The 14283-nt window shown below is 43.2% G+C and overlaps 1 protein-coding gene across 2 annotated transcripts; it reads right to left on the reverse strand.

Annotated features, from left to right (window-relative positions):
- Positions 1-257: 257 nt before the first annotated feature.
- On the reverse strand, positions 258-11269 carry LOC146643647 (small conductance calcium-activated potassium channel protein 2-like). Of its 2 annotated transcripts, XM_085395724.1 has the most exons (10): positions 10412-11269; positions 10102-10197; positions 9555-9842; positions 7604-7639; positions 7126-7247; positions 5324-5465; positions 5116-5226; positions 4476-4597; positions 611-680; positions 258-488 (listed from the first exon to the last, which is right to left on the reverse strand). In XM_085395724.1, exons 1-10 carry the CDS (start codon positions 11267-11269, stop codon positions 258-260), a joined length of 2076 nt encoding a protein of 691 aa, XP_085251850.1. The 2 variants fall into 2 exon arrangements, with proteins under 2 accessions (XP_085251850.1, XP_085251851.1); XM_085395725.1 differs by lacking the exon at positions 7604-7639.
- Positions 11270-14283: the final 3014 nt, after the last annotated feature.

Consider the following 14283-nt stretch of genomic DNA (forward strand, 5'->3'; position numbering starts at 1 on the left):
GAAGTCCACATCTGATAAGTAAAATCTTCCTGCAATAAATTCAAATTAAGCTTATTGGGCAAAGACGGTTTAATTTTCATTTTTTTTATTGCTGCCACAGTACTAACTTCTACATTTTAAAGTTATTTCTGCTACAGAAAATATATTTTAATACAATTATACATCTCTTTTCCCTTTCTCTTCAAGTCTGTTTAAGCTGCAGTAAAGGCAGATAACTTCTTCTCAAGCGTCCTTAGAAGCCTTCGTCTGCCATCCCTCTACCTGTCTTCTCTGCTCACGCTTGCAATCTCCGTCTTCCCCTCCCTCTCCCTGAGCAGGTGGCGGATGGAGGAATTCTGTGTGGACAGTGTGCTGGAGAGGAGCGGCATCAGGCTCCTGAAGCCCTCCCTCAGCTCCTCCACACTCTTCTCCAGAGTGTGGATGTGTGTGTCCAGATCCCCCCTGCAGCCCTGCACCTCCGACAGCACATCATACATCAGGTTCTGCATCTTCGTATAAATCGGTGCGCAGTTAGGGGAAAGAAAAGAAAATTGTATCAGCAATTAGATTCTTTTATTTCTTTTTTGGGGTGTTAGAAGGACACATGTGTTGCCTGCACTTCCTCTCATACCTTGTTAAGGTCCACAAGTGTGTTCCCCTGGTCAGCAAGAATTCTCTTCTCCATCTTCACTTGCCGCAGCCTGGAGATAAAATTGCTTGGTTTTATGACATTGCTACTTTTTCATTTTAAGACGAGCAGTAATTTAAAGGGTCAGTCAGACACATGACCGGAGAAACAAGCCATAAACGCGACACGACGTCAACAGATTTTATGAGGACTTTGGTAGAGAGTAGCTCCCATAAAACAATTTAAAGGCATCTCTCTGGATTATGCAACGGCACCAAATGAAAATCTTCCAAATTTAGCAAGGAATGGTTGATATAAAAGTCAGCATAACTTGTGGCTTGAAGGAACAATTGCAGGCTAAAATGTACTGTAAGGCAAGGCAAGGCAAGGCAAGTTTATTTGTATAGCACAATTCAACAACAAGGTGATTCAAAGTGCTTTACAGAGACATTAGAAACAAGAACAAATAAAAAGCATGATTTAAAATTGAATAAAACAAGCAAATAAACTAACTAACTAATTAACAAACAAACAAACAACAGTATATAAAATCAAAACAGATAAAATCAGAACAGTAGATAAAATCAGTAGTTAAATGTAAGTTTTGAAATTTAAGCTTAAAAGTGTGGATTTGGTGCTTTATTCAAATGCAGCTGAGAATAGGTGAGTCTTCAACCTGGATTTAAATAAACTGAGTGTTTCAGCTGATCTGAGGCTTTTTGGGAGTTTGTTCCAGATATAAGGAGCATAAAAGCTGAATGCAGCTTCTCCGTGTCTGGTTCTGACTCTGGGAACTGATAAAAGACCGGATCCAGATGACCTGAGGGATCTGGATGGTTCATACTGGGTCAGGAGGTCATTGATGTATTTTGGTCCTAAACCATTCAGAGCTTTATAGGCCAGCATCAGAACTTTAAAGTCTATCCTCTGACGGACAGGCAGCCAGTGTAAGGACCTCAGAGCTGGACTGATGTGGTCCACTTTTTTGGTCTTAGTGAGGACTCGAGCAGCAGAGTTCTGAATGAGCTGTAGTTGTCTGACTGATTTTTTAGGTAGACCTGTAAAGATGCTGTTACAGTAATCAAGCCTACTAAAGATGAATGCATGGACTAGTTTTTCCAGGTCCTGTTGAGACATCAGATCTTTTATCCTTGATATATTCTTGAGGTGATAGTAAGCTGACTTTGTTATTGTCTTAATGTGTTTTTCTAAGTTTAGGTCTGCATCCATCACTACTCCCAAATTTCTCGTCTGGTTTGTGGTTTTTAGATGTATAGATTGAAGTTCTCTGGTGACCTGTAATCGTTTTTCTTTGGCGCCAAAGACTATTACCTCAGTTTTGTTTTTGTTTAGCTGGAGAAAATTGTGGCACAACCAGTCATTGATTTCCTCAATGCATTTACCAAGAGCCTGTACAGGGCCTCGGTCTCCTGGTGACATTGTGATATATATTTGTGTGTCATCTGCATAGCTGTGATAGTTTATTTTGTTGTTGTTTATAATCTGTGCCAGTGGGAGCATGTAGATGTTAAACAGAAGGGGTCCCAAGATGGAACCTTGGGGAACTCCACATGTGATACTTGTCTGCTCAGATGTGAAGTTACCTATTGATACAAAGTATTTCCTGTTTTCTACGTATGTTTTGAACCAGTTTAGTACAGTTCCTGAAAGACCTGTCCAGTTCTCCAGTCGTTTGAGTAATATGTTGTGGTCAACTGTATCAAATGCTGCACTGAGATCCAGTAAAACTAGGACTGTAATTGCAGCAGTAGACAAGAGTGATATAGTAGTAATCAAGTGGCTTTTATTTAGAAGAAATATCTTCTTATAAGGTGTGGCGGAAAATCCCCAAGTGACAAAGCTGAACTTTTGCCTTTCAGAGACAATGTATATGGACACAAATGGCACCACTCCTTGGTTTTCACTTCATTTTGGTTGTTTCCATTTTTTACACGGGCTGGGCATCTAATTTAAATGACCTTTCATTGAATTCATACCTTAAATTTGTCATTTGCTTCAGATGACTATGTAGGAGAAGACGTGACTTTAAAGGACTCGATTCAAACTGGGCGGTTCATTAGAAATCCTAAATCTGTTTTACAGTTAGGGCCGAGATTTTTTGATAATGACACAGTTTGTATAGTTTTGCCTCTGTACATCACCACAGTGGATTTAAAACCAAATAAAGTGTGACTGAAGTGCAGATGTTTAGCTTAAAATCAAACTATTTTGTACACAGTCACCCGTTTTCAGTCCAAGAATTATTGGTCAACTATAAGTTTTAAATAAAAACATTGTTTTTAATACCTTTCATACTTATCAAACATTGTTGATTCTGTTCATCTGGACGTAGCGTTTTCAGTGGGAAAAGCCTTTCGTCACTCATCCAAGTGACTTCTTCAGTCTCATCTTATAAACAGTACATTTGCACAATGATCAAAACCAGCCCACTGAATGAACAATGGGCTGTGAGGCCGGTTCCTTGATCATTAAAATGCAAATTGTCATGACCATTGATCGACGCTACGTCCAGATGAACAGAATCAACCTTGTGGGATTTACTTACCTGGATGTTTGAGCATGCATCAAGACATTGTTTTTAATACTTGTGGAAGTCGCTTGTGAGTCTCTCGGCCTTCGATTTTGCGTGCAATAACTGAAAAGCATGCTCTGTTGGATAGAGATCAGGTGACTGGCTTGGTCATTGAAGAATATCCCATTTCGTTGCTTTGAGAAACTGCAAAATTGCTTTTGGAGCTTCCTCTGGCTCATTATCGATTTGCACTGCAAGGCACTGTCTGATCAGCTTTGCAGCATTTAGCTGAGTCTGAGCAGAGAGTACATCTCTGCACACTTCATCTGTACATTATCAGTGTAACCAGTGACCCGGTTACACTGGCAGCCATACATGCCCATGCTGTAACTCTTCCTCCAGCCTGTCAGACAGATCACGCTATATGCTTCGGATTCGTCTTGGCTTCATCTGTCCTAAGAATTGTTTCAGAGCTGTGCAGCTGCTTTTAGATGTTTTCTGAGTCTAATCTGGTTTTCCTATTGAAAACTGTGGTTAGCGCCTTGTTCTAAACCCTCTGTATTTACATTTGTAAAATAGTCTCTTGATTGTAGACTTTGAGACTGATGCAACTGCCTTCTCCAGAGTGTTCTTAACTCGGTTAGGTGTTGTGTTGGAGTTGTTTTAAACGAAGGAAATTAATTTGTGATCATGCACCCAAGTGCTGTGGTCTGTTAGGCCCTTTGGTGCTGCTGAGCTGACCAGCACTTTCCTCCTTTTTCACAATGCACCACGTTGTTGATTTGGCCACTCCTAAAGTCTTTGCAATCTCTTTGCTTACATTTTTTTTTCTTTTGCCTAATAATGACCTCCCTCACTTGCACTGACATCTCTTTGGGCTTCATGTTTAAAATTACAAGTTCAGCACTTTGAATCAACTTCAGATATTATGTTTGCTTTATTTTTCGCTGAATGACGAGGGAACAGGCTTCACCTGGCCATAAAGCTTCTTATCAGTCAACTGTCCAGTTACTTTTTGAGCCTCTGAAAATGGTGAACGGTGCATAAAAACAACTGTGATTCCTAAACAGATTTTAATACTTTTGTAAAACCTCTTGTATGAAAGCTTAAAGTCTTCAATCACATCTATGATTTGAAACTGTGTCCAACCATTTATGGAATTATGGACCTAATACTATATTAGAGAGAATGAGGAAGGCTGGAGGAGGAAAGTAGATCTATTCATTTTTTAATGGCACATAATTTAAAATGAATTTAAAATGAGCGGCATTCAATCATTTCAGGCAGTGATTGATAAAGAGGTTATTATTATTATGTGTGGGTTAAGTGCCTTACTGGTGGATGGCCAGGAGCAGCTTCCGCTGGTGCATGCGGACTTTGGTGTGGTCTTTTAACAGCTTAGTGTGCTTGTAGATAAGCCAAGTCTCTCTCAGCACATTCGCTGCAGCAATTTTTATCTGGTGAAAAGAAGAAAAATCACGAGGAGAGTTATTGTATGTTTATGCACAAAATCTTAAGAGTGCTGTTATTTACAGCACATGCTGAAAAACGCTGAAAAACGCTGACAAAAGCTGGAACGAATCCCAGTGCACCATGAGGAAATTTTTAAAATCGAAAATGAGGAAAAAATCGAGTGAGCCAATTCCTCCATTTTCCAAAATGCTTTTTGAAAAAAAAAACTTTATTCATTTAGTATCCATACAGAACAGGAAAAAAATAATGCCAATCATAGCAAACTGATTTTATTGGAAGATGATGCCACTCGTTTTGAAGATTTTAAGTCAGATTTGTTTTCTGGCATTCAAAAAGTCCTGGATTTTGAGTAAAATAAGTCAATATGTGATATCTGATATCAAATCCTGCATGGTACGGTGTACAAACAGGAAAGAAGTGAAGCCTTTGAATAATATCTCTTACTTTTGGACATGTTTAATCATCAATAACAATTTTTAAAAAAGGAGATACTAGTATTCACCCTCTTGGAGATGTGTGAGTCCATCATGAAATTGTGAACATGTTTCTCCGCCCTGGTCAGCTCCAGCTTCCTGGCAACCACTGCCACCACCAACACTGTGCAGCCGGCTCCCTGCAGGAGTCACAAACGTTTAAACGTTCAGATTGAGATTTGCATTCAGAGTCAGCGCTCGCTCGTTACAGAGACAACTATCCACCCTCTGCCTCACCATTATCCCTGTGAGAAGGCAAATGCTGCGTCCACAGTAAGTGTGGGGGACCACATCTCCATACCCGATAGACAAGAAGGTGACGGAGACCATCCACAGGGCCTCCATGTAGTTGCTACTCAGGTCCCTGTAGTTGTGGTGTCTGCAGAAATAAAACAATCTACTCACACTGATATCTGTGCACAATCCCCTGTTTTTTATCCTAGATTTACATATAAATATATACTGGTATATATATTTTTTGAACCTCTGAATTTATGTTGCATTTTACCAAAAAATACTACTTTTCATAAGGCTTATGTCTACGTGGGTTCACAATCCCGCATGTTATGGTATTCTTAAGTGCTTGAAAAGAAGGCAACTGGACTTCTTGGTTCATGAAGACATTTAGACTCTCATGTTGGAGGGTATTTCACCACTAAATAACTGACAGAGAATCCCAGATATTTAAATCCTACTAGGAGGTGTCCTGTTGGTGGTTGTCCTGATGGTGGTTGAGCCAATCATGGGTGTTGTCACATGAGCTAAGGTGTGAAAAAAGGCCAGGGTTAAGGTGTAAAACGTCGCAGTATCAGGTTAACGGTCACATGTGGGAAGGTGTGAGTAGTGCTTGAACTGCCCAAGAAGGGATGTCAAGACTGTATTTTAGGTGGCTGATACCTGGTGTCAGCCACCACCTTTGATCAGCGATAGTTATTCACAGTAGATGGCCTCCTTTAGAGGTAGAGGTCCCAGGAATCGTCAGTGCACTGTACAGCAAACACTGCGCTGTTCAGTTTGTGTTTGAGTGCTGAGATGCACACCGGCGTATTACCTGGTCTGAAGTACACTGGGGCAGTGATGTTGTTCCATCTGTCATCCTGTTTCTCCTGCGTTGGTTTCTGAGGTTTTTTCCTTGCCATCTCCATCAATTTAACGAAGGCCTGGTTAGGATAACCACATGTTTAAGAGCTTTCATTATGTGTGTACATCCCTTTTTTGTCCACGCTGCCTCAGAGGGGTTGCAGGCTCACCCCATGTAGGTGGTTGCAGTCAAAGAGCAGGTCATGGTCTGTGTTGAGGTTTCCATCCACCTTCATGAGCACAGCAGAGTCTAGGAATGGTAACTTATCATCCTTGGTATCCTCCCAGGTGAAGTTAATGTTTCTGTTCACTCTTCTTCTTCAGTTTCAATTTTGATCCAGCTGCCAACCACATATCGGAACCAGTGAGTAGCTTGTGGTTGTCCCTCTGAAAGAGCCCGAATCTTCCTCCATGTAAAGGTAATGGTGACACTGGGAATAGCACTTTCATGTTTTTGTCTGTAGAAAGAGGCAGAGGTCTAATGGGGTGCAGATCTGATCGTTTTGGACAGATGGTTTGAGGGAAGAGTAAAGGAGGCCCACTGTGAACGACACCAGCTATCAGCCACCTACAATGCAGTCTTGAGACCCCTCCCCCAGGCTTTTCTGCCTCCGCACTCACATCTTGCCTCAGTTGACCTCAATAGCTCACATGATGGTGGCGTGTCTTACAGAGGTTTGCACCTCAGAACTGCAGACACCTCTTGTACGCGAGGCGAAATGTCCTCACGTCTTCAAGATCACTATCATATTCAAAATTAGCAGCATCATAGATTAGCTGATATTTAATCTTGTCAATATCATGCAGCCTGCACAGATAAGGAACAGTGGAAGAAAATTGGATTTGCTGCTGCCAGTGGGAAGATTTTACTACTACTCTTTATCTGCCAGAAGTTGGGCGAAAATGAAACGTTAGATATCCCAGAGAGCCGGAGCCAGTCTACAAATATCCTGACATACCTCTCGCAGACATGTAAGCCCCATGCCGCCACAATCCACAGAGAAACACTGAAAATCATCAGCACGGTCCCGGGGTAGGTGGTCATCAGTGTTTTCCCCACAAACCGGGTGTTGAAGTGTATCTGAAGATCACAAACGGGATACGTTACATCATAATTTGACATTAGGGGCCTACTTAACCAAACTATTTAGGATAGCACCTGTCAGATTATGATTATATAATACAGAGGACATGAGGGATAAGAAAACTTGTTCTCAATCTGGCTTGACACATGGATAGTAGGTTTGGTATTGCAGAAGCAGGGGACAGAGGTTGTTTTCATCACTCTTAAATAGCATTAGTAAGGGAAGGGATTAGGCAGGTGGGTATTATCAACTGTGGAAAAGAAAAGCAGACAAGTAAAGGAGAGCTAGAGAGGGACATAGCCAACATGTGAAACCACAGGGGTTCATTGGGGCAAAACTGTGATAATCACACCTCAAGTGTCACACCTCTACAGACCTCTCGGCCCACCTAGACATAAGACATAAAGAGATGTGCATGAAATGTTTATAAAAGGAAGCCCAGACCCAAATCATTATCCAAAATATAGACTTAAAATTCCACGAATCCTGCTCCAAAGCCTAGAATTTCTCTCCTTTCTTCGATTTATATGCGTTATGATCTCATCACAGTACTACGGCGGCGCACGTAGTTGCAGCAGCTCAGTGTTCTACCGATCGATGCTATGTTTGGATAATTTTGTACCGAGGTGAGGCGCATGCTGCAGGCTGTTAACCCGAGGAAGGCGGCGGGTCCTGATGGTGTGCCAGGTCGAATATTGAGGGATTGTGCAGGACAGCTGGCTGGGATCTTCACCAGGATTTTCAACAAATCCCTCGCACAGGCGACTGTCCCACTCTGCCTGAAGTCCTCCACCATAGTCCCCTTGCCTAAGAAGCCCCACATCACCGGCCTGAATGACTACAGACCGGTGGCACTCACCCCAGTGGTAATGAAATGCTTTGAGAAGCTGGTCCGCAGACACATCACAGCAGCCCTGCCCCGCAGCCTGGATCCACACCAGTTTGCCTACAGAGCAAACCGATCCACGGAAGACGCTGTAGCCACAGCACTCCATGCTGCATTAACTCACCTGGAAGAGCATGGTAGCTATGTGCGGATGCTCTTCGTGGATTACTGCTCAGCTTTTAACACCATCCTTCCACACAAACTGGTGGCCAAGCTACAAGACCTGGGGCTTCCATACAGCACCTGCATGTGGATCAATAGCTTCCTCTCGGGCCGTAGACAGAGAGTCAGAGTTGGCCATCACACATCCTCAGCCCTGAGTCTCAGCACTGGCTCACCCCAGGGCTGTGTGCTCAGTCCACTGCTCTACTCTCTCTACACACACGACTGCACTCCTCGCCACCACAGCAACATCTTTGTGAAATTTGCAGATGACACCACAGTGGTGGGGCTCATTTCCAAGGGAGACGAGTCTACGTACAGAGACGAGGTGGAGCAGCTGACGTCATGGTGTAAGGCCAATAACCTCCTCCTCAACACTTCAAAAACCAAAGAACTCATAATAGACTTCAGAAGGAAAAAGGCAGAGATCCAACCACTATTCATAAATGGGGACTGTGTAGAAAGGGTGGCAAGCTTCCGCTTCCTGGGAGTCAATATAGAGGAGAACCTTTCCTGGAGTGTGAACACCTCCGAGCTGCTGAAAAAGGCCCAACAGAGACTGTACTTCCTGAGAATTCTCAGGAGGAATAACATCACACAGAGACTGCTGGTGTCCTTCTACAGAGCCACCATTGAGAGTGTTCTAACTTACTGCATATGCATCTGGTACACTAGCTGCACAGGGGCTCAGAGGAAAGCACTCCAAGGGATCATTAACACCGCCCAAAAGATCACTGGCTGCCCTCTCCCCACACTGGAAGTTCTACACAACGCCCACTGTTTTAAAAAGGCCCAAAACATCATAAAAGACACCTCACATCCTGGCCACTCCCTGTTCGAACTGTTGCCCTCAGGCAGACGGTACAGGGCAATCAGAGCAAGGACTAATAGACTCAAACACAGCTGTTATCCAACTGCAATAACACATCTGAATACTACAAAAAAATGTCCATCACGCCACTCTTGTGTTAATCTATGCACGGTCTGAAGCATGTGTGTGGGAATGTATGTGAATGTTTTACTGTTATATCTTATTAGTATTTTAAGTATTCTATCTATTTTATTTATTGAATTTTATTGTTTTATTTATATTTTGATATTGCTAGGGATGATGCAATGATCGGGGACCATTCTTAATTTCGTTGTTCTCATGACAATGACAATAAAGTTTCTGATTCTGATTCTGATTCTGATATCCAAGCCAGATAAGCCCAAAGCCAGATTCTGCAGGGGGAGCCCAAAGGTGACTTCCCACCTTGTTCAGCGCCCCGATACTGCGAGAGGCCGTGTCTGTGAAGAGGCGGCTGTGCAGCATCATTGCCCGACCGAGCAGGTAGAGCCTCAGGAACATGGGCAGAGCCAGGACAATCTCCAGCTCTGTCTCTGACAGTGTCATGCGGGTCTTGACCTGCAGGAAGTAGGCCTGCAGACCCACTGGATAAGGATGAATGGCCACCACTGCCAGCTCCAGGACTATCAGAGCCAAACGGTCCGTTGTCATGGCAATCCGCCAATCCTCTGCACCAATATCATGAACGTAGAGCTGCCAGGGGGATCAGAAGAGTGCATTAGTGTGCAAGCGATTTCTGTGAAGAACTGTGCACAGTTTGTGGATCACAGCACAGAACGAACTATAAAATTATATTTACTGTCTTTTCTCTGAGTCAGACTTCTAAAAATACTTAAGATGAATAATCTGAGACTCAAAATCACCATTTGGTTTTATTATTTTAGGCATCACGAACTATAAAGGCTGCTGATTGGTTGCAAAGACAAATTTCCAAATGTAAAGAACAAGTTACCTGCACCTCACACCAGTGATATGCTATGATGAGGCCAATCAGGATGAGTGTAGTAAAACTGATGACTGACTTGAGTGCCAGGGAGTAGATGGAGCTCTGTGGGTGACACACACAAATATGACATCTCTGTCAGCTGATGACCTTCATTATGAAGTTCAGGCTATGAAAAGATATCAACAGTCATAATCTTATATCCATGTATGTGCATAACCACATGCTTGATCTTCCTGTGCATGTTTTCTATAACACTTTTACAAATCTTTTACAGGCTAGAGTTCCCGCCCACCCCCACACTCCCTTCCTCTCTGACCTTGCTGTAGATGCTCCAGGAGAGCTCCGTCTCCATCACCATCATCACAACACCGAATATCCCCACCGCCAGGGCGCAGTCGTTCAGGCGTTGCCTCCTCAGAAACAGTGCCCTCCTGCGAACCAGCCGCCAGCCGATGTTGTGGGACCTCCGGTACCGGTCGTCGTCGTCATCGGTTTTGTGCTTTGGGCTGGTCTTAGGGCTGCAAGTGGGGCTCGTGCTGGGGCACTCAGCTCCTGGCAGCAGGCCTTTTGCCTCACACGGATCCTGACGATGTTCGGTCTCCTTGTTGTGTTGCTGGGGGTTGTCGTCCTTGCTGGTTATTATTATCTCTGGAAGACTCTGGCGGTCTTGCATCTCCACAGAAACGTTACCAGACTTGCGTTGACCTTGACCGTCGACATCCCTGATTTCTCGGGGTGACCTGCAGGGGCCCTCAAAGGGTGACCCACAGCGAGCAATCGGCACATCAGTGAAAGATGTGACTTTTTCCTGCAGTCTGTGGCATCCTGAGAGTTTGCCTTTGCACTGGTGGTTTCGGTCTTTTTGACCTGGCCTACTCCCCCCTGACCTTTTCTCACCCTTCTTCTCTTTCCCTTTGGATTTGTCTCCCCTTTTGTTGCAGCGAGGAGATGGCGTGACATAAAGGTGGCCGTTGTATAAAGGTGTGGTGGCCATGGCCTGGGTTCTGTCCAGCCACACGGGGTGCTCGGCTGCTGTTTGGACCGTGTGGTGAATCCCACATAGAGGGGCACACGCCTGGGGCTGAGGAACCATCCTCGGTGGCAGGATGGGGCGCTGGACATCCACCTCATCTCCATCTACCATTGAGGAGGTCATGGAAGGGGGATGCTCCATGATGAGAAGGCTAAACAGTCTTTGAAAGAGGGTTAGAGAGACAGATGACGATGTTAGACAACATGGGAAACCACTGAATGCGGTTTGAAAAGAAGCTTCAGTCACGGGAAGCTTAGTGAAGAGATTTTATTATGGTTTTTACATTTGTTGTATTCACATGATCATCATAGAGAATAACTAAAAAAGCAACAAAACTATAATTTTTTTAAAACATAAAGTAATCAAAATGCACTAGTTGTGTAAGCTCCAAATGTTTTCCTTTCACATATTTTGTTCTTACCTTTCGGGTCAGTGTTCCCAGTCTGTAGCCAATCCACTGCAAGGATGAAAAAAGGCCTTAAGTCTGAGTGAGCCGTGGTTTGTTCGGATCAGAATATTCCAAACGTCCGCACTCTTCACGCAGTCTACGAACTTCCCAGAAATCCATCAGCAGCCTCAGCATCACGGAGCTCCTCCCATAAATTTAAGTGAAGTTTATGAACTCCTGCATATGACGACATATACCCACAGATATCCATTACATTTTCAGGCTTTTATTCCCGTGTTCGACCGCGTTTCCCACTGCGTTAATGTCCGCTGTCAGGGCATCTTCCTCAAAGCTGGAGGGGCTTAATGACCGCAAAGTCTCTAAGTTGCAGATGTTGTGTGGAGCAAAGGCAAAGAGAGAGTCATCTGTCATCAGAGCTTTTTTTTTTTTTTTTAGCTGGGATTGACAGACTTCATCCTCCCTATATTTGTGTGTGTGTGTCTGTGTGTGTGTGTGTAAGAGGGAGCGAGAAAGGCTGCTTAAATATAGGTGGCCTAGTGTCAGAAATAAGCCTGAAATTATTTAAAAGTCATAAGAAATGAGACTTCATTAATTGGTATCATTATAGTGAAGGGAGGAGTGTGTTATGCAATCTTTTTTTTCAGAATAAATCTAATCTTCAAAATGGAATAACAGTCAATTTGAAATCAGACAGAAGATTAGATTTGAAGATTAATCAAGCGAGACACAGATCTGCTGCTTATGAGCTTATGAAATATCAAATATGTCACTTCTGAATCGAACAATATGCACAGAGCACAGTGAAGTATTAAGTATTAAAGTCATAACAATGACATTCGGCGTCATCTAAATCCTTGTGACAGATGGGTCTGCAGATAATAGACCTCCCTCCAAATGGAAAGACCCAAGGAGCAAAGTGTGGGCGGAGCGCATCCGGATAGTGGCAGGATAAAGAACGGCATTATCTAATCTGAAGACAACATGTATTTGAAGACGGCCTGAAACACAAGAACGGTGTTGCTCTTGGTGCGGAGGGGGAGTGACAATATAGCCCTGGTCTGATCATCCATTCTGAAAATGTACTTCTTTATTATACATCCGCCCAGATGTAAAATAGATTAATGCTGCTAAAACTACTCTGATTAACTCTTAGCCAGAGACTTAGACAGATGCTGCTGTCTGGATTTCTTTGTTTTGATTTTCTGCAGGCAGTGAGTTCCCGGTTGCCTGAGCCCCGGTGCATGACTGTCAGCACTAAACTGCCTTTGCAGATGGTTTGTGGTGAATACAGCCTGCACCTGACGCACTCGGAGGGGAAACGACTCCAAAACATCCTAAATATGACTGTTTGGTTGGATTAAACAGAGCAAAACTGGTTCGGGAGACAATACAAAAGTTCTCAAATTATGTTGTCGTTTTAATAACAGGCTGCTGAAAGGGTATATGCACATCTGCAAGGCTTCAAATTAATTCAAGCTTGCTGCCAAGTGCTTATAAATCCTGTCCGCTCTAGCTGGTAGCTAAGTATGTCAATTCTTCTTGCCTGTGTGGCCAGTAGCCAGCACATCTTCAATTAGTCGCTTCTCCTGCAAATCATCCTTTGGTTGTTAAGAAAGTGAAACCAAGCTGGGGAATTTGGAGTGCATTAATTGCTCTGGATGGTAAATGGCAAATCTGCATCGTGGCCTGAATCTTTTAGTGAGTGGGAGTTCATCCTCTGGACAGGATATTAATTACTTAAGTCTCATCTGTTGGGAAACATTAGTTAACCTAAGATGCACACATCGGGCATACAGTTTTATTCTCAAGGTTAAACATCTTGTTTATGGTTATAGAGTCTGACATTTACTTTAATACTAGCCACTTTATTAGGCAAGGCAAGGCAAGGCAAGTTTATTTGTATAGCACAATTCAACAACAAGGTGATTCAAAGTGCTTTACAGAGACAGATGACCTGAGGGATCTGGATGGTTCATACTGGGTCAGGAGGTCATTGATGTATTTTGGTCCTAAACCATTCAGAGCTTTATAGACCAGCATCAGAACTTTAAAGTCTATCCTCTGACGGACAGGCAGCCAGTGTAAGGACCTCAGAGCTGGACTGATGTGGTCCACTTTTTTGGTCTTAGTGAGGACTCGAGCAGCAGAGTTCTGAATGAGCTGTAGTTGTCTGACTGATGTTTTTAGGTAGACCTGTAAAGATGCTGTTACAGTAATCAAGCCTACTAAAGATGAATGCATGGACTAGTTTTTCCAGGTCCTGTTGAGACATCAGATCTTTTATCCTTGATATATTCTTGAGGTGATAGTAAGCTGACTTTGTTATTGTCTTAATGTGTTTTTCTAAGTTTAGGTCTGCATCCATCACTACACCCAAATTTCTCGCCTGGTTTGTGGTTTTTAGATGTATAGATTGAAGTTCTCTGGTGACCTGTAATCGTTTTTCTTTGGCGCCAAAGACTATTACCTCAGTTTTGTTTTTGTTTAGCTGGAGAAAATTGTGGCACAACCAGTCATTGATTTCCTCAATGCATTTACCAAGAGCCTGCACAGGGCCTCGGTCTCCTGGTGACATTGTGATATATATTTGTGTGTCATCTGCATAGCTGTGATAGTTTATTTTGTTGTTGTTTATAATCTGTGCCAGTGGGAGCATGTAGATGTTAAACAGAAGGGGTCCCAAGATGGAACCTTGGGGAACTCCACATGTGATACTTGTCTGCTCAGATGTGAAGTTACCTATTGA

The sequence above is a fragment of the Rhamphochromis longiceps genome, linkage group LG22, assembly GCF_057381845.1.
Source record: "Rhamphochromis longiceps isolate RC_006_pf linkage group LG22, R_longiceps_female_GT1.1, whole genome shotgun sequence".
Taxonomy (NCBI): Eukaryota; Metazoa; Chordata; class Actinopteri; order Cichliformes; family Cichlidae; genus Rhamphochromis; species Rhamphochromis longiceps.